Consider the following 22,098-nt stretch of genomic DNA (forward strand, 5'->3'; position numbering starts at 1 on the left):
TGTTTTTAGTTGTAAGCCGCTCTGAGTCCTGTTGGAAAAAGGGTGGGGTAGAAATAAAGTTTTTTTTAAATTATTATTATTATTATTATTATTATTATTATTATTAATAATAATAATAATAATAATAATAATAATAATAATAATAATAATAATAATAATAATAATAATAATAATAATATGGAGTGTCTTGCTGTACCACAATGGCTGGTCTTCCACCATCCCCTTCAGCAGGACACCGGTTTTGTCCAGACTATGAATTGATCCCGAGTTCAAATCCCTGAATGGATTCCAACTAACTCCTCCTGTGTCGCATGGTTTGCATTCTGAGAATGAGTGTGTGGTGGGTTGGGTCTTAAGATCTACAACTTGATTACTGAACACACTGGGAAATTTGGCAATTAGCATTTGGCAATTAGCTTGACAACAGTGCTCTGTACAGACCATTTATTTCAAGTACATTTTTTCTCCCAAAGAATCCTGGGAACTATAGATTGTTAAAGATGCTGGGAATTGTAGCTCTGTTAGGGGTAAAATACAGTTCCTAGGATTCTTTGGGGGGGGTGAGATGTACTTTAAATGTGCCTTAAATATATGGTGTGCACGGAGCCCGCTTTTTCTTATAAATTTTGGTTATGTGCTTTAAACCATAATTGTTAGAATCTAATTATTATTAGAACTTTACCCTCATCAAGGGAAATGTGGTGATGAGGTTAATGAAAAAAAGTCCTTTCATTTTGCATTTCAGGTTCAAGAAGAGAGCGCTGTGGGTATCGTATTATACGCCGCCATCGTAACTCAGAAGATGCAGTGCACTGCGTCGGCAAAGTTAAAAAGAACAATGAAGCCATAATCCAGATCAAAGAGCTCCTTGACAATGCACTGACCCCAGAACAGTTTGTTTCCATATTACTTGAAGCTGAACCGCCGAATGTGTTGGTGAGTCGACCCAGCAAACCGTTTACAGAAGCCTCCATGATGATGTCCCTGACAAAACTTGCAGACAAAGAACTGGTCCACATGATTGGCTGGGCCAAAAAGATTCCTGGTAAGCATTTTGAAAATTCCAGTTTTCCTGGTGGACTTTTTTCCCCTTCTGTGTAACACTTCAGAAATTAGTACTGGGATACGTTAGCAAGAGAAAGGTGGCAACAATTGTATTGCTATTTGGTTTTGCAACTAATGGCAAAACACATACTTTGCATGTAGACATTTTCACATTGCTGGCATCTCCAGTTAAAAGAGGGAAGCTGTGGCCCTCCAGATGTTGTTAGACTCCGTCTCCCATCAGCCCCAGCAAGCATAGCCAATGGTCGGAGAACAGGTGACAGGTGACAGGTGATTGAGAAGACCTTGGAAAGCCATTGCCTGTCAGAGAAGGCAGAACAGATGTTGATGAACCAATGGGCTGGCTAGGTAAAAGACAGCACCTTATACAATGTGTGAGATGCTCCATGGGGAACATCTCCTGTGTGAAACCTGCCAAATGAATGGGGAGGGGTGGGAGAGAGGTCAAGGGTCCAGCTATACAACCCCAAATATTGGATAATGATGCTTTTGCATGTAGAATTATTACTCCTCCTCCTCTTAGTGCTACAATATTTTACTCTATTTCTTGACTGCAGTCCTTACCGCAGCTTACAATAATTTAAAATAAATAAAACGTAATGAAACTAAAAACAATAGCAATAAAATTCCTGCAGAGTTACCTTGGGGAGACACTAAAATTCAGGAAAACAAGACGGCCATTAGTTGGTGGTAACTAAAAAAGTCAAAGTAGATGTCAGATGGAAGGTTGCTTCAGGGGATCCGTTGCAGGTAAGGATGGGAGAATGTGTCAGTTTTGGTTTCTCTCAGTTTCTCATTTTTCTAGTCTTAAGTTCAGTTCTCTACATTTCCACATCCATTTGCAATTAAAAAAAAAGTTCTTATGAAAACTCATCAGTATTTTTGTGCAAATTTCTCCTGGTACACACATTTTTGCAAGGCAATTTCCCCTCATATACTGTAATGCATTTCTGTATATTTTCATTAATATAGCACACTTTACTCTAGTAATGTGCATTTTTGTACCCATTACTTGGCTGGAGGATTGCACTGAGAAATTTGTATTAAATCCAAATGTTGAAGGCTGGCTGTACTTTACATATTGTTTTGGAAACTGTAAATTAGCTAAGTTCGCTTTTAAATGTGAACTGAATTGAATGTCTCCCTCATCCCTAGTTGCAGGAAGGCCCTCATTTGTAACTCACACACTATTTCCATAGTCACACATAGGAATGGGGTTTGCTGCCTAGTTCCGATCCGCTTTTATTCCGGTAGTCTCATTCCATCCCGAACCACCTTTTTTTGTTCCCTCTTGCTTTGGTGCTTGCCAATTCGATCCACTGTTTTGTTTTTGGTTTTGGTTGCAAAAAAATGTGTAATTTTTAACGTAAATGCCTATGTAAATGATTGCTGTGTTCCGCGTGTGTTATTTTTGCCTATTTATCACAGCTATACACTGTTACGAATGCATCAACTTAGATGAAATTACGAAGATAATTACATAAAATCGGGGGGGGGAGGAAACGGGGGAAACAATCATGTTGATTACAGCTGCGGCCCACCGCAAAAAATCAGTGCTAATTACAGCCTCGGCCTGCCACAAAAAAATCAGTGCCAATTACAGCCGCAGCCCGCCGCAAGAAATCAGTGCCGGTCTGGAAAGATAGTGGACTGTTGAATTCAGTCAGAATCCGGTATTATGTCTGATTTAGGGATATTCTTCCCCATCCCTACTCACACACAATAGTCAGCTATGGCTGAGATTCTCTCCCTTTCCTTTCCTGGGTGCTTCTTGTATTTACTTCATTGATTGTCCACATGCAAGATCACAAAAAAGGCCATACATAAGATGTCTGTAATCTGAATCATCAGTGCTCAGCTTTGCTGGAAGGGCCAGTCCAGCGTAGCATAGTAGTAAAGCATGGCAGGGTCCCAGGTTCCATTCCCAGCTAGGAGTTGGAATTTCCCTTGCCTGAAACCCTAGAGCAGCCTTTCCCAACCTTTGGGTCCCCAGATGTGGCTGGACTACAATTCCCATCATTCCTGACCATTGGCCATGTTGGCTGGGGTTGATGGGAGTTGTAGTCCAACAACATCTGGGGACCCAAAGGCTGCCCTAGAGAGCTGCTGCCAGTCAGTGTAGGCAGTACTGAGATGGATGGAGCTCGGGTTTCACTCAGTATAAGGCAGCTCCCTGTATTCCTGTGATGACACAACCAAGCATATCTTTACAGTCAGAGCCTTTACAGTCAGAGCCTTATAGAAATTGCCACAGTTTCTGATATGGTGACATCTACATGAGTACTTCTCCCCCCCCCCCCGAGTGATCTGGGCAGACCCTTAAAAAATTAAAATAAAAAGAGTAACTTACATTTACGGGCTTCTAAACAAACATTATTTTTAAGCTGGACTCACCTAGTACAATCAGCGCTTCAGCCATTTAACCATTTTGTAGCCTAGCAATGTGTAATTTTTGTAAGGAGTCTAAAACGCGTACACAGCAGGACAACTGAGAGCTGCCTCTTGCAAGTGGAGGAAAGATCAGAAATACAGGAACATTATCTCTTAAAAGTCTTAAATGAAATTTAAAGTCAACGGGGTCTTGAGCGGGAGCTCTAGTGACGAGTAATTTTACTTTGATCACTGGAAAATGCCAGGCATTTGCTGTCAGCTGGGAAATGAATCCATTTTCACATTTGAGAGACTATCACTCCTTATTTTGTCACTCAAAGCAGGAGAGAGAGAGAGAGAGGTTGGTCTGATTTTTTATTTCTCTCTCTCTCCTTATGTAGTAAATTCTGCTGTTAGGGGTTCTGTATTAATTTTCTCTCATATAAGGTAAAAATCTCTCCTTTCACAAGTGTTCATCCTTGGAACTATTGTCCTCTTTAATTTCAGGCTGATCTATTTTTTTCTTTTAATCTGACTCTGAGGAAAAATGCTAACTAAATTCAAATGATTATTATTATTTTTTAAGAATCAAGTTAGCATTCTATATTTGTTTCAGGGTGCATCTGTGGTTTGAATGGTGGCGGGGGAATGAATAACAGTGCAATCATACTTTAAAATTTAGTACTGCAGATATTAATACAAATCTTTTCAATGTGGATTAGCCTTCACACAATCCAATCCAATAGTATTTTGACTACCATGTTCACTTCAGAAGTAAGATACACCATGGTGTAGCAGAGTAGGGACAGGGTGTGGAGCACAGCACCAGGATTTTTTCTGAGGAGGAGTGATACGTCAACTGCCAGAGCCGCAGGGTAACTGATGAACCTTGCTTTAGCAAGTGAAAGAGGTGATAATGAGGCTTTCAAGTTTGTTTGTGACAGATTGGTGGAGCACAAGTCAGAGAATGAAGGAAATAATCAAGCAGAGGCAGAGTCCTTCTTTCTTGTCCTTTGATGGAGTTCCTGCTTCATTCACACTAGCAGTTTAAATGGGAACACTTATTTCAAGATTTCTAATTAAACTTTAAAGGTTGTGCTTCATCTGGCTGAAGATTCTTTGTTAAAGTTGAACCTATGCAGTTCAGAAGTAAGCGCTGCTCAGTTCAGTAGAGCCTACTCCCAGAACACAATGCAGAGAATTGTAGTCATGCTAATCCTAATAACCTGGGCTTAATGCTAGTTATTGCTGCACTTTGGGGAGTGCGTGTGTATGTATGTATACTAGTAGCCTCGTACCTGGCGTTTCTCGGGAAGTCTAAGAAACCAAAAAATCAGCACAGTTTTAAAAGACAGTAGGGCCCCGCTTGCCGGTGCTTCGCTTCCCAGCGTTCCGCTAATGCGGCAGCTTTCATTCCTCATTTTAAAGCCGATTTTGCCCTTTTGTGGCATTTTTGCGTCATTTTCACGCAACGCACCCCATTATACTCAATGGGGTTCTGCTTTACGGTGATTTCCGCTTTACGGCGGGGGTCCGGAACAGAACCTGCCGTATAAGCGGGGCCCACCTGTAAGTGGTTATAAAAGGTTCAGTCAGCTATCTTGATTCAAAATGGCATTTAATTGTATCCAAACAAACCTGCTCTTTGATCTCAGAAACCATCATGTAAAATCTGGCTACAATATTTTAAGCAGTGTCTAAATTCATAACAAACAACTTTCCAGAATGATCAGCACTACTGATTGCATTCCTGGACTCCCCTTGGGGACATGGCTATGGGCTTTGGGGGGGGCATGGCTGTGGGGCTTTCCTGATGAGCTTCTGCACTTCAGAATTTAGCACTATACCCCTGGATGCTTCACCTCTGCAAAGTTTGCTCACTGTCGCTACCTCAGCTATTCACTTGCTTTCCTTCACTCCCATTCTGGAAAAAAAAAAGCAGTAGGCATCCTATAAAGGAACACCAAGTCTGATCATATGAAAAGACCTATGGAGGTCTTCAAGCTATATATTCAGGATGGGCAGGTGCCATTTTCTTGTCTCCAGTCTTTACCTCCACTGACATGTGAAAACAATGACAACAAAGGAGCTTCATGCCGAGCAGACATATTTTGGAAGAGCTTGAAGAAGGAAGTGGATGGCCTTCAAGTCGATCCGACTTATGGCGACCCTACAAATAGGGTTTTCATGGTAAGCGGTATTCAGAGGAGGTTTACCATTGCCTCCCTCTGAGGCTGAGAGGTCACCCAGTCAGCTTCATGGCTGTGTGGGGATTTGAACCCTGGTCTCCCAGGTCGCAGTCCAACACCTTAACCACTACACCACACTGTGTGGCAAACTACTTTTTCATAGGGCTTTGAAAAACAGAAATGACCTACTGCTAGGCCAGTATCATTCATTTGAAATCTGGTGCTGGAGGAGAGCTTTGCACATACCATGGACCGCGAAAAAGATAAATAATTGGGAGTTAGAACAAATTAAACCAGAACTGTCACTAGAAGCTAAAATGATGAAAATGAGGTTATCATACTTTGGACACATCATGAGAAGACTTGATTCACTAGAAAAGAAAATAATGCTGGGAAAAACAGAAGGGAGTAGAAAAAGAGGAAGGCCAAACAAGAGATGGATTGATTCCATAAAGGAAGCCACAGACCTGAGCTTACAAGATCTGAGCAGGGTGGCTCATGACAGATGCTATTGGAGGTCGCTGATTCATAGGGTCATCATAAGTCGAAATTGACTTGAAGGCACATAACAACAACTCCATGCATTAGTGCTGAGTTGGGAGAGAGGAATGCTCAATCTCTGGTAAAAATCACTCTGTTCTGGAGCTGCTTTCTTTAAAGGGGCCAAATGCAGCCCTCCAGACCTCTCTGTCTGGCCCTTGGGACTCTGTCCAGGTCATTCCTCTTCCGCAGCCACACCCAGCACCCTCCTCCTGTGTTTTTTTCTGGCTGGAATGTGCCCTTGAACTGTCTCTGACTTGCCTGAATAGAGAACAGGACAGATGTGTGAGTATGTGTAGAAATCAGCCTACTGTACAAAGCTAACAATTGCATTCATTGCCCCACCTACTCTTCCCTCTGGCTCCGCCTACCACTGGCATGTGGTCCATAGAAACCTGCCCAGAAAGGAATGCAGCTCTTGGGCTAAGAAAAGGTTCCCCACCTTTGCTTGAGAGGGGAGAAGTTAGTGGGGTTTAATTTAATTACACGTTTGGAATTGGTGTGTGTGGAAAGTGCTTTTTGCGCTCAGTGGTTTTACCTGCACATCTCTGTGTCCTTATTTCCTTCTCCTCTTCCTCCTCCCTTGCCTTATTTTTCTTCTTCGCCATTTCCCCCTCTCTATAAAGATGACACTTCTTCCCATAAGGCTTTGCTATGGGTGTCAGATAGAACAGCAGGTTGCCACTGAGTCATTCCCAACTAGTTTCACACTGTTCCTGCTTTTGGGATACAGCATGAAGGAGGAGGTGTGAGAAATCCTGGAGTGTTGATTATGATCCATTAATTTCCTGATGTCCCTCATTTTACTAAGGACCCCCCCCATCCTTTGTTTATCATCCCAAAGAAGAAGAAGATCAAGAAGGCACAAAATCATGGCATCGAGACTAGGTTCATGTCGCAGACGATTGCAAGTTGCTTCTGCTAAGTTCAGCAGGAAGATCTTTTCCTTAGTTGCAGTAGTGTGAGCTATACTTTGCTTGTCTCTCCTTCTGCTGCTTCTGTCTCTCTTTCTCCCCTGCCTAGGGAAAGTGGTGTGGATGAAATAGACTGCAGTGCAAAATGGGAGCCTTTTGTTGACTTTACTGCCTTGAGATAGATTTCATCCTGTGTGCCTACAGTACAAGTTTGGCATTTCGTTCAAAACAAACAACAGCAAAAATCAGATGAGTTGTTTCATTTATTCTGATATACCAGCAGACCACGAGCAAACAAGAGACTTTATTTCCTGCCTAACCAATATTATATTGTTGCGTCACTTGTGGATTTTATCTCACCCATCTCTCCAGGCGCTGGGAATTCCTCTTGGACTTGTTCTCCCACTTCAGGCCTCTCCTGCACTTTTTCTTGCACAGCCATTTCTCCAGGCTCTAGTTCACCTTTCTCCAAGGCTTTTTCTTCCTCCTGCACTACTTCCTTAACAGCAGGCACACAGGGAGCAGAGAAATCTATCAGCAGCATCTCTTCTGCAGACTCTATCTCATTTTCTTCCGAGGCCTCTTCCTCTTCATTTTCCAGCCTGTCCTCCTTCAACTCTTGGGGCTTCACTTTCAGCTTTCTGCTGTCTTCCCCCCCCCCCCCGTCAGGCTCCTGGACAATCAAAGCCTCTTTTTCCTCCTCCGCTACTGACGGCAACTCTTTACAGTCCAAACCCTCCAGCTGCCCATCCACTTTCTGGATCTCTTTAGGCACCCCTGTCTGGTGCTCTGCAGCTGGACTCCTGGGTCACCCTTGACCCCTTGTAGCGGCTGATCAAGCAGGGCTCTCACCTCCTCACATGGGGTCTCCCTTTCCTCTCCAAAGGTGCTTCCCAATATCTCCCTCATTCGTTGCCAGTGCACTTGGCGCTCTCATCGCCTTGCTCTCGGTCCCATTGCCTCTGCTGCTGAATATTCCCAATCTGTTCTGCTTGCTGCTGGAACATCAATCTCATCTGTTCCAGGAGAGTTGCTGTTATCTCCTCCATCTTGACTCAGGCACACCTTGCTCTCAATGCTTCTCCCAGGAAACTCAATCCCACTTTTGACACCAGTGTTGCACGCCTCCCCCAATCTCTGAGAGGTGAGATTTCGGGGGTCCCTGCGCTCATCCAGGGTTTGGTTTCCTTTGGGAAGAAGGTCAGTGGAGACTGCGGTGTCTTTATGAAATATGGTTTATTTATTTACACACATTCGAACCTGAGCTCAAGGATGGAGGGGTTCAAGGCATGAGCAGTCCAATAACCAGCTTTTCCATCTGGGTTTCAGGAGGCACCCCAAAGGCCGTGTTCCCCAGAGCCCATCTCTCTCTGCCTTAGTTCCCAGCAATTCTCTAGACACACCAAAACTACAAGCACACTTCTGCTCGCTGCCAGGAGTGGAGGGGGGGAGGCTCTCCTGAAGAGTTTCAATGACAAAAGGGTCTCCCTGGCTCATTCACCATTGTTAGGCAACTCATCGGCCCATTATCTTACCTGGCCAATCTATTTGGTTAACAAAAGACTCATTTGAACAGCAGAGAGTTCCTCATTCCAAGGCACAGGATTCCAAATCAGAGGCTGGAAAGGTGACCCACAGAAATCATCCATCCCAACCCGCATGCTCATAACAATATGTTTAGCAAAAAAAATGAAAGGTAGTCTCTTGAGTAAAATATAAATCTATTGCATACATAAAACAACTTTAAAATGATAACTTTATAAAAAAAATCACAGCCCAGTGGACAATATATTTGCTTTTAGCCATAGGCCATTGCACAGTGTAAAACAAACAATTAAAACCATACAGCAAATAAAGTGATTTGACTTACAATATATTCATCTCCATATGCAACAACATTGGCAATTTGAATATATGCTGATATACAAACCAATTAAAATAAAATAATATGTACACTTGCATAAACAAAATATTTTTCAAAGCCAATATGTGCAGCCACATGCATTTCAACTAGTAAGTCTTTTTCAGTGGCAGATAAGGAATACAGAACACCAATTTGAGCATGAATTCAGAAGGTATAATTTCTCTCTCTCACTCGCTCACTCACTCACTCACACACACATACATACACATAGTGTGTGTAAATTGATATTATATGTACTGTACATTTATATTTACACCAGCAGACCAGATAATTTCCATTAATAGCAAACTCAGGTGGTTGAGTGTCTATTGGTTTGGAAGCAAAATGAGGCTGCCCAGAATTAAGAGTTTTTAATTAAACCCCACCCCTGAACTATAGAGTGATATTTCAGAAGCAAGGAAAGGAAAAAGAAACCTTTTCCCTTCCTGACTCTCCAGAACCCCCACTATGTCAGTATAACATCTTGAGGTTCAGGGCTAATCTTAATACTTGTCTTAGCGTAGTATTGTCTACTTTGACTGGCAGCTGCTATCAAGGTCTTCATGCAGACGGGCTTTCCCATTAACCCGATACCTTGTCCTTTTAGCATATCAGTGAAAGGCCTTGGATGGGTGAGAAAAGTCTCCTGTTCCCCTTCCCCTCCTGTTGACCTCCTTCCCCCACTACAGGACTACATGGTTGCAGGCCGACTGGATCAGTAAAGTGAAATACTCCCCTTAGAGGCTGGGGATACACTCCAACATTTTGTTGCAGTCCCATTTGTATTCATTAGTATAGACAAGACTCAGCAACATAGAAACCCGCTGGCTTCCTGTCCAGTATGATCTTTGTCAGCCTTCATCCTGGGCTTTCATGGGAGAAGGGTACACTGCACCAAAAGCCCAGTGTGACCGAGAGACTGACTGGTGGGAAAGCTGATTTTTTTCTAATTTGAAAATGCCAAGATACAAAGGAAGTTCTATCTTCTGAAATAATTTGATGCTTGTTTGTGATGTAATGATCCCCCCTTTCCCCCCTGAAAGGCTTCATAGAGCTCAGTCTGTATGATCAAGTAAGGCTTTTGGAAAGCTGTTGGCTGGAAGTGTTAATGGTGGGTCTGATGTGGAGATCCATTGATCATCCTGGCAAGCTCATCTTTGCACCAGATCTTGTACTCGACAGGTGAGAAAATAAAGTGTCTTTGGGGTTAGGGGACTCTCTATCTCTCTTTTTCTTGTTTGATTTAAATTTCAACCTGCGTCAGAGAAACCCTGTCGGAGCTGCCAACTTGCGCAGCTTTAAGAGGGGATTAGATAAAGATAAGGCTATCAATGGCTACTAGTCATCGTGATGGCTGTGTTCTATCCCCAACGCTGGAGGTGGTATGCCTCTGAATACCAGTTGCTGAGGAACATGGGTGGGGAGAACACTGTTGCGCTCATGTTCTGCTTGTGAGCTTCCTAGAGGTATGTTCTTGGCCACTGTGGGAACAGGCAGCTGGGCTAAATGACCTTTTGGTCTGATACATCAGGACTCTTCTTATGTTCTTAATAATGGAAGTACTCGAGGCTCTTAAATCTTCAAGCTGGGGTCCATCACACCATAGCAGGCATGGGGAATGTGTGAACCATGGGCAAAACTTGGAATGCCAGGCCTCCCCATTTGGTCTGTGAGGCCGTTTTACGGAAGCCGTGCCCACCTGCCCTACAGGCATGGGGCAGGTAAGGGCAGGGCTTCAAAGGAAAAACTGGGAGCTTAAAGTGGGCTCCATGTTGTTCCTTTGCTGGAGCAAAGTGCGCTCCCAACTGCCAGTCAGTTAATGGGCAGTAGGAGTGCGCCTTGATCAAGGAGGGGAAAGTAGTTTCCATTCAATGGAAACAGCTTCTCCCTCCTAGTGATGCTCTTTGAAGCCGCCCTGTACGACTCCTGCCCACCTCTGACATCGGAGGTGGAAAGGAGAAGTGCAGGAAGGCTTGCAAAGATCTGTCCCCCCCCCCAGAGCCAAAAAGGTTCCCCATCCCTGCACTAGAGCAACATGCCACTGTGGGGCTCTAGATGATTGCCAAGACCAGAGCTTGGAAAAGTTACTATTTTGAACTACAACTCCCATCAGCCCCAGCCAGCATGGCCACTGGATTGGGCTGATGGGAGTTGTAGTCCAAAAATAACTTTTCCAAGCTCTGGCCAAGACCAGCATGTTGTGATAGGCTTACAGAGCTTGGAAAAGTTACTTTTTTTAAACTACAACTCCCATCATCCCCTGCCAGCATGGCAACTGGATTGGGCTGATGGGAGTTGTAGTTCAAAAAAGTAACTTTTCCAAGCTCTGGATAGGCAGCTCCAAATGGAATAGGAGCGACTTGGCTTCCTGCTGTGGGCTTAAAGCCAGGATGAGGAATCTGTGGTCCTCCAGATGTAGTTGGACTTCAATAGGGATGGACAGATCTGTCAGTTTCATTTCTCTACATTTCGCCTTTCTCCTGTCTTAAATTCAGTTCTCCACATTTCCACAGTAATTTGTGATTTTTTTTTAAAAAAAAAACCTTCATGAAAATTCTTTGGCCTCTTAGTGTGAATTTCTCCTAATGAACATATTTTTATATGCAGTTTTGGCTAATATACACGTTTCTAATATAATGCATTTTTGCATGTTGTTTTCACTAATATATGCATTTTTATGCACATTCAGCCCCTAATATATGCATTTGTGTACATATTGTTTGGTTAGAGAACTGCATCACAAGGAGGAAGGGTAGGATATAAATGTAATAAATAAATATAATTGGCAGAAGCGCAAGTTTCAAAGGTAATAGCTATGTTTTGGTTTGTGTATTTGTTCAGGATGTGCGACTTAGGTTGTTTTGCAAACAAAACTGAATTTCTCCTCTTACCCTAGACTCGGGGCCAGGGCCAGGCCCTAGCTGAGGGTCCCTGTGTCCCAAGGGCCCCCAGAAGGGCCCCTCAATAGGGTGGGTGGGTAGCGCTCCCTTCCACGATCCGCAGCAGCATTGGCTTCCGACCCTGCCACGGATCGTGAGAGGGAGCTCCCAGGCACCTCCCCTATTGCTGTGCAGGCCTGCAACGCCCACCTGCATGCCCCACCTACCTCTCCCTTGATGCAATGCTGGTTGCACTGCAGGCACAAGCCTGCCATCAACCAAGATGGCGGCCGAGGTTTCCTTAAGCGGCTGATGCCCCTGCCGCCATCTTGGTTGATGGCAGGGATGTAGGCATGTAGCACAGCGCGGGCAGCATTCATCAAGGGAAAGGTAGGTAGGTGGAGCATGCATGCATCCGTGCATGGGCCGGGGCCTGGGGCAGGCTGGTGCCCAAGGGCCCTGGCATGCCTGGCACCGGCCCTGCCTAGACTCCAACTCCCATCAGCCCAGATCCAGAGGTCAGGGGGGTGGTAGTTGTAGTCCAACAACACCTGGAGGGCCACAGGCCCCCCAGCTGTATTTTAAAGGTAAGGACAAGGATTTTGTGCTAGATGCTTAGAAGTTCAACCTGCTTATGAAAGACAAAACATGGATGCTGAGAAACAGGAAATACACATTGGAAACCAAAGCAGTATTTTTGCAGGAAAGGATGTTTTGCGTTCTCTGTAATTCTCTGACTGTTTTCAAATTAGGGACGAGGGGAAATGCGTGGAAGGAATTTTGGAAATCTTTGACATGCTCTTGGCGACGACATCAAGGCTTCGAGAGCTGAAATTGCAGCACAAAGAATATCTTTGTGTCAAGGCTATGATCCTTCTCAATTCCAGTGAGTAGACTGCTTCAGTCGTGTCAAGCTGTGCTTATTACGGAGACAAAAAGTTAGGTGGTGGTAGCAGAAGTATCAAAGGACACAAGAGCCATCAAGGCAAAGGAAATCAAAACATCCAAAGTGCTTTTTTCTTCCTCATCTTATAATGGTTTTATGATTGATAACACAGAAATAATACCTAGTTCACCAGGCTGTTCCATTCTGCACGCTGTATTTTTATACTCTCTAAAGATAAAACGTCAAAGTTCTTTTAATAAAATCGTGTGCAACCCGAGACTTAAGCAGTTCCTCCTATTTTGTTTGAATTGCTGTGTTGTTCAACCACACATACATGATTTAGGCCCCGTACTTTACATTTAAAGCACATGACTTCCCCCAGAGAATCGGAATTGTTGGATGCCCCTCACAAGGCTATAATTCCCAGCACCCTTAACAAGCTACAGTTCCCAGGATTCTTTGGAGAAAGACTTGTGCTTTAAATGTTTGGTGTGTACACAGCCTGAGTTAGAATGCCAACTTTTTTCACTGGCCCTGCTCCTTTGCTTTTAACAGATGAAGACGTGAAAAATAATAACATAGCCAATTTCTAAACACCCTCAGGACAAGCTAAGAAGAAATATAAGTAACTGGGGGGGCTCTGACCTCTTGCTTGCTTTGCTTGCCAACTCCCACCACTTGCTCCGCTCACCAACGAGGGACTCTCTCTCTCTCTCTCTCTCTCTCTCTCACACACACACACACACACACACACACACACACACACACGGCCTCCCACCCCCTCAGGTATACACACACTCCCAAATAGATAGATCACCCTCTCCTGCAAACGGATTGCTAAGCTTCCTCCTCTTCTCCCCTTTAGATACATCCATGACTTCGTATTAAAGACACTGTCTTTGTTATGTAAATTTGTATAGATATTAGCAGAGATTGTCAATGGTCTGAGATGCGTGTGTGCCAGTGTGTGCGTTTACCTAAGAAAGCAGGCTTTTACTCTGCATTGAGATCACTGAGACTTAAGACTTAGTAAAATAAGAAAAGCTATTTTATTTCTAGAAATACACAGTAGATAGGAAAGGCATACCTAGTTCTAACTAACTAATTAAGTTGGAGGCACAACGCCCAGGTTTGGGAGTTGCCCTCATGGCTCAGGAGAGAGAGAGCAGAGACAAAGGTGTTTTCTCTCTCCCTGGACAATCGAAGAAGAGAAGAGGGGAAAGGGCGGAAGGAGGAGGGGCAGATAAGCTTCTCTAAGCATATCAGTCTGGACGGAAGGAAGCCAGTCAGAGCATCACAGGTAAAGGTAGTCAAGCCTATCCATCTGGAGGACCCTAACTCTATCTCCCTTCTGGAACATAAACAAAAGAACAAAACAGGAGTTGCTATTGCCCCACTTTCAACAGTTTTTACCTCTATTTTCTATTTGCACCGTCCACAGTAAGCGCTCAGTGCCAGATGCAAACACGATGTTTTTTATTCACACTGAGGGGAAAGATCAATCATGCAGTTTTCTACTGACCATGCCTCCTAATTTAACATTTCCACTACCTCTGGTTACCTGGCAACTGAGCATGCTCAGTTTGTTCTACCAGCTTCATTTTAAAAAAATCCAGAAGTGCGATTATTTGTATTTTCACTGGTACAATACAGCTAAAATACAAATCTTTGTTTGAGCAATGTTATGTTTTTGCACACAGGTTAGGGGGAAAAGAAAATAAAGGCACCCTTTGCATCAATTTAAAAAATGCCAGCAGAACAGGAGAGAGCAGCTGGAAGTTACTCTTCAGCTCTCAGAAAATGAAATGAAAGAAGGGAGGAGGAGGGAGTGGGCATGGAGAGGGGAACGACTGACACACCCACCTAAAAGCATCAGAGCAAAGCGTCTACAAGCACTAGAGATACGGAGTGGAGACATTTCCCCCATCCCTTTTTGTAATATCAGAGGGTTGGGTTAGTACATATTTACAGTTGCATGATAGCTTGTTTGCCAGTAACGTCATGTGAACCATGCGAATTAAAAAGGGGTGTGAGTAGCACCAAACACACATTAAACCACCGTATAGATGGCTGGCTGTGGCGAGTGACAGAGGAACACTGGGGATTGGCTGGGGCAGCACCTCACCTACTGTTCTTCTCTCCTACTACTTCTCCTTGCCTTCTTCCACTGAGGCTGTTGGTGGGGTGGGAGTGGGGGTGGCAGCAACAGCAGAGCAGGTCAGTTGATAAGAAGCTACCCTCAGCAGCTCACTCAGACAATGGCACCAACGACCTAGGGAGGTGGTGGGCTCTCCAACACTGAAGGCCTTCAAGAGGCATCTGGACAGCCACCTGTTGGGTGTACTTTAAGTTGGATTCCTGCACTGAGCAGAGGGTTGGACTAGATGGACTTATAGAACCCTTCCAACTCTACTATTCTTTGATTCTAAAAGTTAGTCATGTCTAGTCACTTTAATGGGTCTACTCTGAGTAGGACTAGCATTGAATACCCTCCAGTGGGTCCCTCAAGACCAGAAATAACGAACAAGATGCCTCTGTGAAGCCCACAAGTGGGGCATGAAGGCAATATCCCTCCCTGGTATTCAGGGGTATGTTTCCTTTGTATCTGAGTGTTCTGCTTTGCTAATTTTGGCTAACAGCTTTTATTTTTGCTTTTGATTCACTTTTTTATTATTTATGTTATATAATTTTATTTATACACGTTGTTTTGAGAGATAATTTAGGGTGGCATTCAACTAGCTCGTACTGTTAATGCAAGAATTATCACTAGGGCAAGGGGACTTTAGCCCTCTGTGCAGAGCTTGGACAAGTTACTTTTTTTGAACTACAACTCCCATCAGCCCCAGGCAGCATGGCCAATGGATTGGGCTGATGGGAGTTGTAGTTCAAAAAAGAGTAACTTGTCCAAGCTCTGCCTCTGTGCCCACCCCCAGTGTGCAGCCCATGCCCTTCCCAAATCTGTTCTGGACTGTTGAGGAAAAACCTACAACAGATCTAGGGGGTGTGCTGGGGAAGTTCCATTGTGCAAGCAGAAATCCTAGCACTGGGAGAACTACTTAGCGCTATGTTGGATATAACCCTCATTGTTTAATTATGTTACTTAAAACTAATAACAATAATGATAATGATGATGATGATAATAATAATAATAATAATACCCCACCTTTCTTTCAACATAGAAACCGAAGGTGGCATGGTATTTGTTATTTATTAGTCGTAATAGCAGCAGCAGTTGCATTGAATGTGGAATTTTTATATCATACATATTGTGTTGTATTGAATGTACTGGGCCAGTCACTGTCTCTCAGCCTAACCTACCTCACAGGATGGCTGTACAGATAGAGTTGAGGGAGGAGAACCATGTATTGCTGCCTTGAGTTTATTGGAGAAAAGGCAGGATATAAATGTAAGAAATAAGTTATACTAAATGAAAGAATAACTCAAGCTGTTACCATTTCAGGATTAATGTTTTGTTCCCCCCCCCCCAAAAAAAACAAAACTGAGACTGGGCTCTGGAGGGAGCGAGAGAGCTGGAATCAGTGATGAGCGAAATCCCCAGACATAAAGTTTGGTGGAAATCTACTGAAGAACAACAGTAGTTTAAAGATGGATGTTTTCAAATTAAAAAGTAGTTCCCATTGTCTATACATACAGGATAATATGTTTGTAAGCCGTCACATAGATAGACGGCCGCGTTCCATGAGGGTGGCGGGTGGGAGGCAAGTGAGGATGGCAGAGCAGCGAGTGGGCTAGGTGGGCACGAGGCGAGCAAGCAACATGGAAGAGTGAGGCAGCCTCAGTGAGCTGCTGAGGAACAGTCAGGAAAACCTGGGGTAGCTTCTTACCTGCTCTGCTGTTGCTGCTGCCACCCCCACCCCACCAACAGCCTCAGCAGCAGAAGGCAAGGAGGAGGGAAACAGCAGAAGAGAAAGACCGTTGTTGGGGTGCTGCCCCAGCCACTGTTCCTGTGTCACTCACTTCAGCCAGCCACCTCCCTCCTCCTTGCAGGAGAATGTCTAAAGGGGAGGAGGGAGCTTAGGGACCCATGGGAGCTGGGGTAGAGGAGAGGAGCACCTCAAAGCAGAGAGGATGTTTTAAAATGTCTAAATTCGTCCCTAGCTCTGACTGAAACACAGACTTCTCCCTGCAAGGTTTTCTCACCAGCACCCTGTGCAAGCTGAGGGGGCGGCTTCTTTGCATTAGCTTGCATGGGGTGGTGGTGCAAGGGCAAAATACAAGGGGGGGGGAAGGTACAGCAGGGGGTGGGCCATTTTGCCCATACTTGGATTCCCTCCCCCCTTTTGCAAGCTTTGCTGTAATTGCTTGCATGGGAGAGATGTGGGGTAATTTTTTCTGAGACTTCACAATGACTCAGAAAAATGACCTAAGGTCTTCCAACGCTTTGGAAAGAACACAGGTCAAGTTCGGAGCTCACCTGAAGTGATCTGCAAAGTGCTCACCCTTCTCTGGCTTGAAGAAGAGATTTAATGGGAAAAAATGTTGTGGGAGGCATAAAGGGGAGGTTTGTAGCATGCATGGCCAGAGTCTGACTTTGGCATTCATTCAAGTCGGTCTTATCAATGCTGTGCCTTCTGCAAAGTCTTCTGGAAGCACAATATATATTCACTAATAGGCAAAAAACCTTGTAGTTTAAGAACGTACCTATAGCCCACAGATATTTCTACCAAACTTTAAAAAGCAGGGAAATTGGGCAGCTACAGTGAATGCACCGGGGAGCAGGAGACCTGACCTCTTCTGAGATACTGTACTACCCTACAAATTTGTAATAATGCAAACACAGTTTGGGTTGGTCTTTCACAGTCGAATCTACTTCCTGTGTAGCTTGGAAGAATTTGGTAACATGTGCCTCTTACCTCATTACACAGGGAGGGGAGGAGGAGGGCAGGAAGGGGAGGGGAGGGCAGGAAGGTGGAGAAGAGGGGGAAGGGAGGATATTGGATGGGTGGGCACTGGGCAGAGGGGAAGCCCCTTTTCTTTACAAAAGGAAAACATTGTGAACAGTATCATTCTTTTTCAGGGTTTCCCCTACCTTTTTATTCTACAGCAGGCACATGTAGTTTTCCACCCAAATTTAAACCAAAGCTGTCCCTGGCCACATCCACACCAGGCCTTTATTTCACTTTAGACAGTCATGGCTTCTCCAAAGAATCCTGGGAAGTGTAGTTAGTGAAGGGTGTTGAGAGTTGCTAGGAGACACCTTGTTCTCCTCACAGAGCTTTAGTCAGAGCGGCGGACTGTTAAACCCCTCTGGCCACTGGAGCTCTGTCAGAGGAATAAGAGTCTCCTCTCAGGACCCTTCACAAACTACACTTCCCAGGATTCTTTGGGGGAAGCCATGACTGTCTCACATGAAATCAAAGTCTGGTGGGGGTGTGGCCATCTGATTAGGCAAGCCCAGCAGCTGCGAGTCTGGTTTTAGAACACTGACAGTTGGTTCTTACTGAGCATGCCTAACATTATCATTCAGTTCAATGCTAAACTTCTTAAATTAATTTAAAATTGGCCAGGCATTTTTTAAACTTTGTGTAGTGGGTAAGGTGTTGGGCTACGACATGGGAGACCAGGGTTCGAAACCCCACACAGCCATGAAGCTGACTGGGTGACTTTTGTCTCAGCCTCAGAGGAAGACAATGGTAAACCACCTCTGAATACCGCTTACCATGAAAACCCTATTCATAGGGTCGCCATAAGTCAGAATCGACTTGAAGGCAGTCCATTTCCATTTAAACTGCAGAAGATGAAGGTCAGAGTATGGTGCAAGGTCAGTAATAGGATTATAGGTACTCTGTGAACATAGCTGATTTTTAATTAATTTCAACAGATTATAAGAACTCCGACAGAAAAAAGACCAAAAGGGGTCTGTTTTTTCTCTCTCTCTTTTTACACTTTGAACTCTCAATTCTCTCAGACTGTTTTGTGTATTGCAATGAAAATTTAGAGGGTTGTTAAGCAAGTATTTCTGAGTTCAGGACTATAAGTTTTGTAAGGTTTTGTTTTTAAATGAGTCTTGGAAGCATCAGAATGGCATGGGTGGTATTTTCAATTTAACAATGCGGAATGCAAAAAATCCATACTGATTATAGTATACACCCACTCTTGTGGCTGTATAATATACTTTCCTCTAGCTGCTACTACTTTCTACTTTCCTGGATTAGTTAGTTATACATGGGCAAACCTGTCCAATGAGGGATCATGTAATGAATGTTGTGATGTCACAAGTCCACATAGCCAATCAGACTTGACTATGTGATGATGATGTCACTGAGGGCAACTGAGAATGATGGCAAGGGAAGGCAACATTAATAAGTAAGTGAATACCATTTGCTGGGAATCACAAGTATGGAGAGTACTCTTGCACTCAGGTCTTGCTTGTGGGCTCCCTATAGAGATCTGGTTGGCTGCTGTGAGAAATGAATTGCAATCTAGATAGGCCTTTAGTCTGATCCAGCTGGGCCATTCTTATGTGAACATTTATGCAAGGAATGCTTCAAAATTACCAAACAGGGAGATATTTTTCAACACATCTAAAAATATTTGCAAAAACCTGTGAGCAGATTTGGTTCAGCTTTAGCTCTTGTATGGACACTTTGTTGCTGTCATTAGGTTTAAAATGCCACCCCATGGCATACCATTCCTACTTTAACAGTAAAGGATGTTGGGGCTCTCCTGATTCATAGGAACATAGATCACTTTCACATAGGGTTGCCAGGCTCAGGGCCTGAGAATGATTCTGTGTCTTTAGGAGAAGAGAAAGTCAGCCAAGTGCAGGTTTTCTTGCAACACTGTAATGGGAAAAACCACAAGGTGGAATTCTCCCTTCCCCTTGCACAACTTTTAAAAATACGGAAGACCTCTTGGAGGCTGGGCCTGGCAACCAAGAGGTCTTCTGTATCTTTAAAAGCTGTGCAGAGGGAAGGGAGAATTTCACCTTGTGGCTTTTACCATTACACTGTTGCAAGAAAACCTGCACTTGGCTGAATTTTCTCTTCTCTTAAAGATACAGAATCATTCTCAGGCCCTGAGCCTGGCAACCCTACTTCCACACCATATATTTAAACCACATGTCTGCCCCTCAAGAATCCTGGGAAGTGTAGTTTGTTAAGGGTCCTAGGATTTGTAGCTCTATGAGGAGTAAGGTACTATTACCAGGAATCTTTGGAGAAAGCCGTTTGCCTGAAAAGTGTGGTGAGGATGTGATCATAGAAAGCTGCTGTCAGACCATTGGTCTATCTAGCTTAGTATAGTCAACACTGACTGGCAGTGACTCTCCAAGGTTTCAGGAAGGAGTATTTCCCAGTCCTCCTTGTAGTTGGTGTGGTTTGAACTTGGAACCTTTCGCACACAATGCAGTTGCTCTACCACTCAGCCACAGTCCAAGTGGAATTGGGCAGAAGGAATAGGGAATCAAGGCTCACCCATTCTGAAATTATAAGTAAATGCTTAATCTTTGGGTGTTGATGTGCATATATAGAGAAGGAATCACGTTTTTCGTTTGGTCTGTCTCCCAGAAGCTTTTGAAGGTCTGAACAATTATGTAACTTGTGTGTGACTTCCAATCCGGTCACAGGCTGTGTCTGTATTGTAAATTCTTTATTGCTGAGAATAGCAGACCTGCCAAAAGATTTTTTTTTAAATGGCCAGAGTCTCTGTGACTTTAAAGGAGGCAATATTCACCTGTTGTATTCTGCCTGTTAAAGGTACCCAAACACTGTCCACTAGTCCCCTTAAAGTGGAATTAAAGCAGTCATTGAAAAGTCTGTTGGCAACTAAAGCTCTTACATTTGTACCAGCAGCCCAGTACAATGAATTTTCCAGGGATGATCCTGGTTTTCTGATATCTGTCCCAGAAAGTCACTGTTTTGTATTTTGTCCCTATTTTGCCTGTGGATGTAGAGGATGCTGATTTGAAATATAGCTAGTGTGAGCTGCCATTCTTTAAGTTTCAGCTGCCTTCTCCACATCTCTTACAATTAAATCTGATGAGGTTTGTGTGTGTAATTCATCTTGTCTGTAGCACACTGTGTACAAGCATGCACATAAACATTAGAGCACCAAATAGCATGAAGTATGTGAAGAAGTGCAGGTGTATTATTATTTCATATATTTATATACTGCTTAATACTAAATTTGACTCTAAGTGAATTACTCTCTCTCTCTCTCTAATATATATATGAACGTAATTGTGATTAACCAGAGGTTTTTATTATATTAACAAAACGTTTCAGCTTCTGCCTTCATCAGCTGCTAACATACAAATGCTGCTACCAAGGTGGCAATTATAGAGCTTTGAGGATGGAATGCTCAGAGGGGCTTCATTTGCAGAAGCTAAGTAGTGGTGGTACTATCCTCCAGGTTCAGGCCACGTGGTGCCAATGTGTCCAGAGAATATATCAAAAAGTTCTCCGTTTTAGTCAATGCTGCTGGATCCATTGGCATCTCTATCGCTGTTATGGAAAAGTCCAACAGGCTGTGACCCTCGATGTTAAAATGCTTTGCAACTGGTTGCTCCACTTTTTTGGTCAAGATTGCCGACTTGTGGTTCCTGAAGCACGTGCATAGGTCAGTTGGGGGGTTTCCTACATATTGGATATGACATCCTGGTCTTTTGCACTCAATGATGTAAACTATATAGGATTGGGAGGTTGCTCCAGGTGATGCCCTTCGGCCTGTGATTTTGCTATCTGTAGAGATGCAGTTTGTATTAGAGAGACCTGATGAACTGGTCAAACCAGTTCCTCTCATTAGTTTAGTTCTGGCCAAGCCAGTCTCTGTGAGTTAATGGGCCTATTAAGTGGCTGATCTACATTTTCCAAAGATTTGGTCCAGAGCAGCCCTGTTGCCATAGGACTGAAGGTAGCCCTCCCCTCTCACCTGGCTCGGGGCAGGAGGTAGATTTACAAAATAAAACAATTTTGGGACTTCCTAGAAACCTAATGGGGAAGCAATTTACAAAATAAAACAATACCCCTCTTGGAAAATAAAGCAAAAACATAGCACATTTTCGAAACATCCTCTGTTCATGCTTCCTTTCACAGTATGCAATGTTCACCCCACCAACACATACACATCCCATCCAAATTCTATCTTCCATCTATACAAACCATGCAGTACCCACTACTCATGCAGTATCACTCATCCCACCATCCACCCAATTGCTCTAATATTTTCCACTCAATCACCAAACCACTATCATCAATCACTCCTTCTACTCTACTGAAAATGTCTTGCAAAAACACCAGGAGACAATGAATCCATTCAATGGCAGAACCATATAAAATATCAAAACAAATTGCTACCCATCAGTCACACAGACAGACTGTTCTACACAGCA

The 22,098-nt window shown here is 43.8% G+C and overlaps 1 protein-coding gene across 4 annotated transcripts in view; it reads left to right on the forward strand.

Moving 5' to 3' along the window:
• Window positions 1–22,098, forward strand: part of ESR2 (estrogen receptor 2) — a 96,070-nt gene that overhangs the window by 64,992 nt on the left and 8,980 nt on the right. For 3 of the 4 annotated variants that reach the window (XM_061612368.1, XM_061612369.1, XM_061612370.1), the window contains exons 5-7: window positions 746–1,045; window positions 10,025–10,163; window positions 12,613–12,746. In XM_061612368.1, coding sequence (XP_061468352.1) covers window positions 746–1,045; window positions 10,025–10,163; window positions 12,613–12,746 — 573 coding nt within the window. The remainder of the gene's footprint in view (window positions 1–745; window positions 1,046–10,024; window positions 10,164–12,612; window positions 12,747–22,098) is intronic. The other variant, XM_061612371.1, reaches the window with a different exon arrangement.

Source organism: Rhineura floridana, chromosome 2 (genome assembly GCF_030035675.1).
Source record: "Rhineura floridana isolate rRhiFlo1 chromosome 2, rRhiFlo1.hap2, whole genome shotgun sequence".
Taxonomy (NCBI): Eukaryota; Metazoa; Chordata; class Lepidosauria; order Squamata; family Rhineuridae; genus Rhineura; species Rhineura floridana.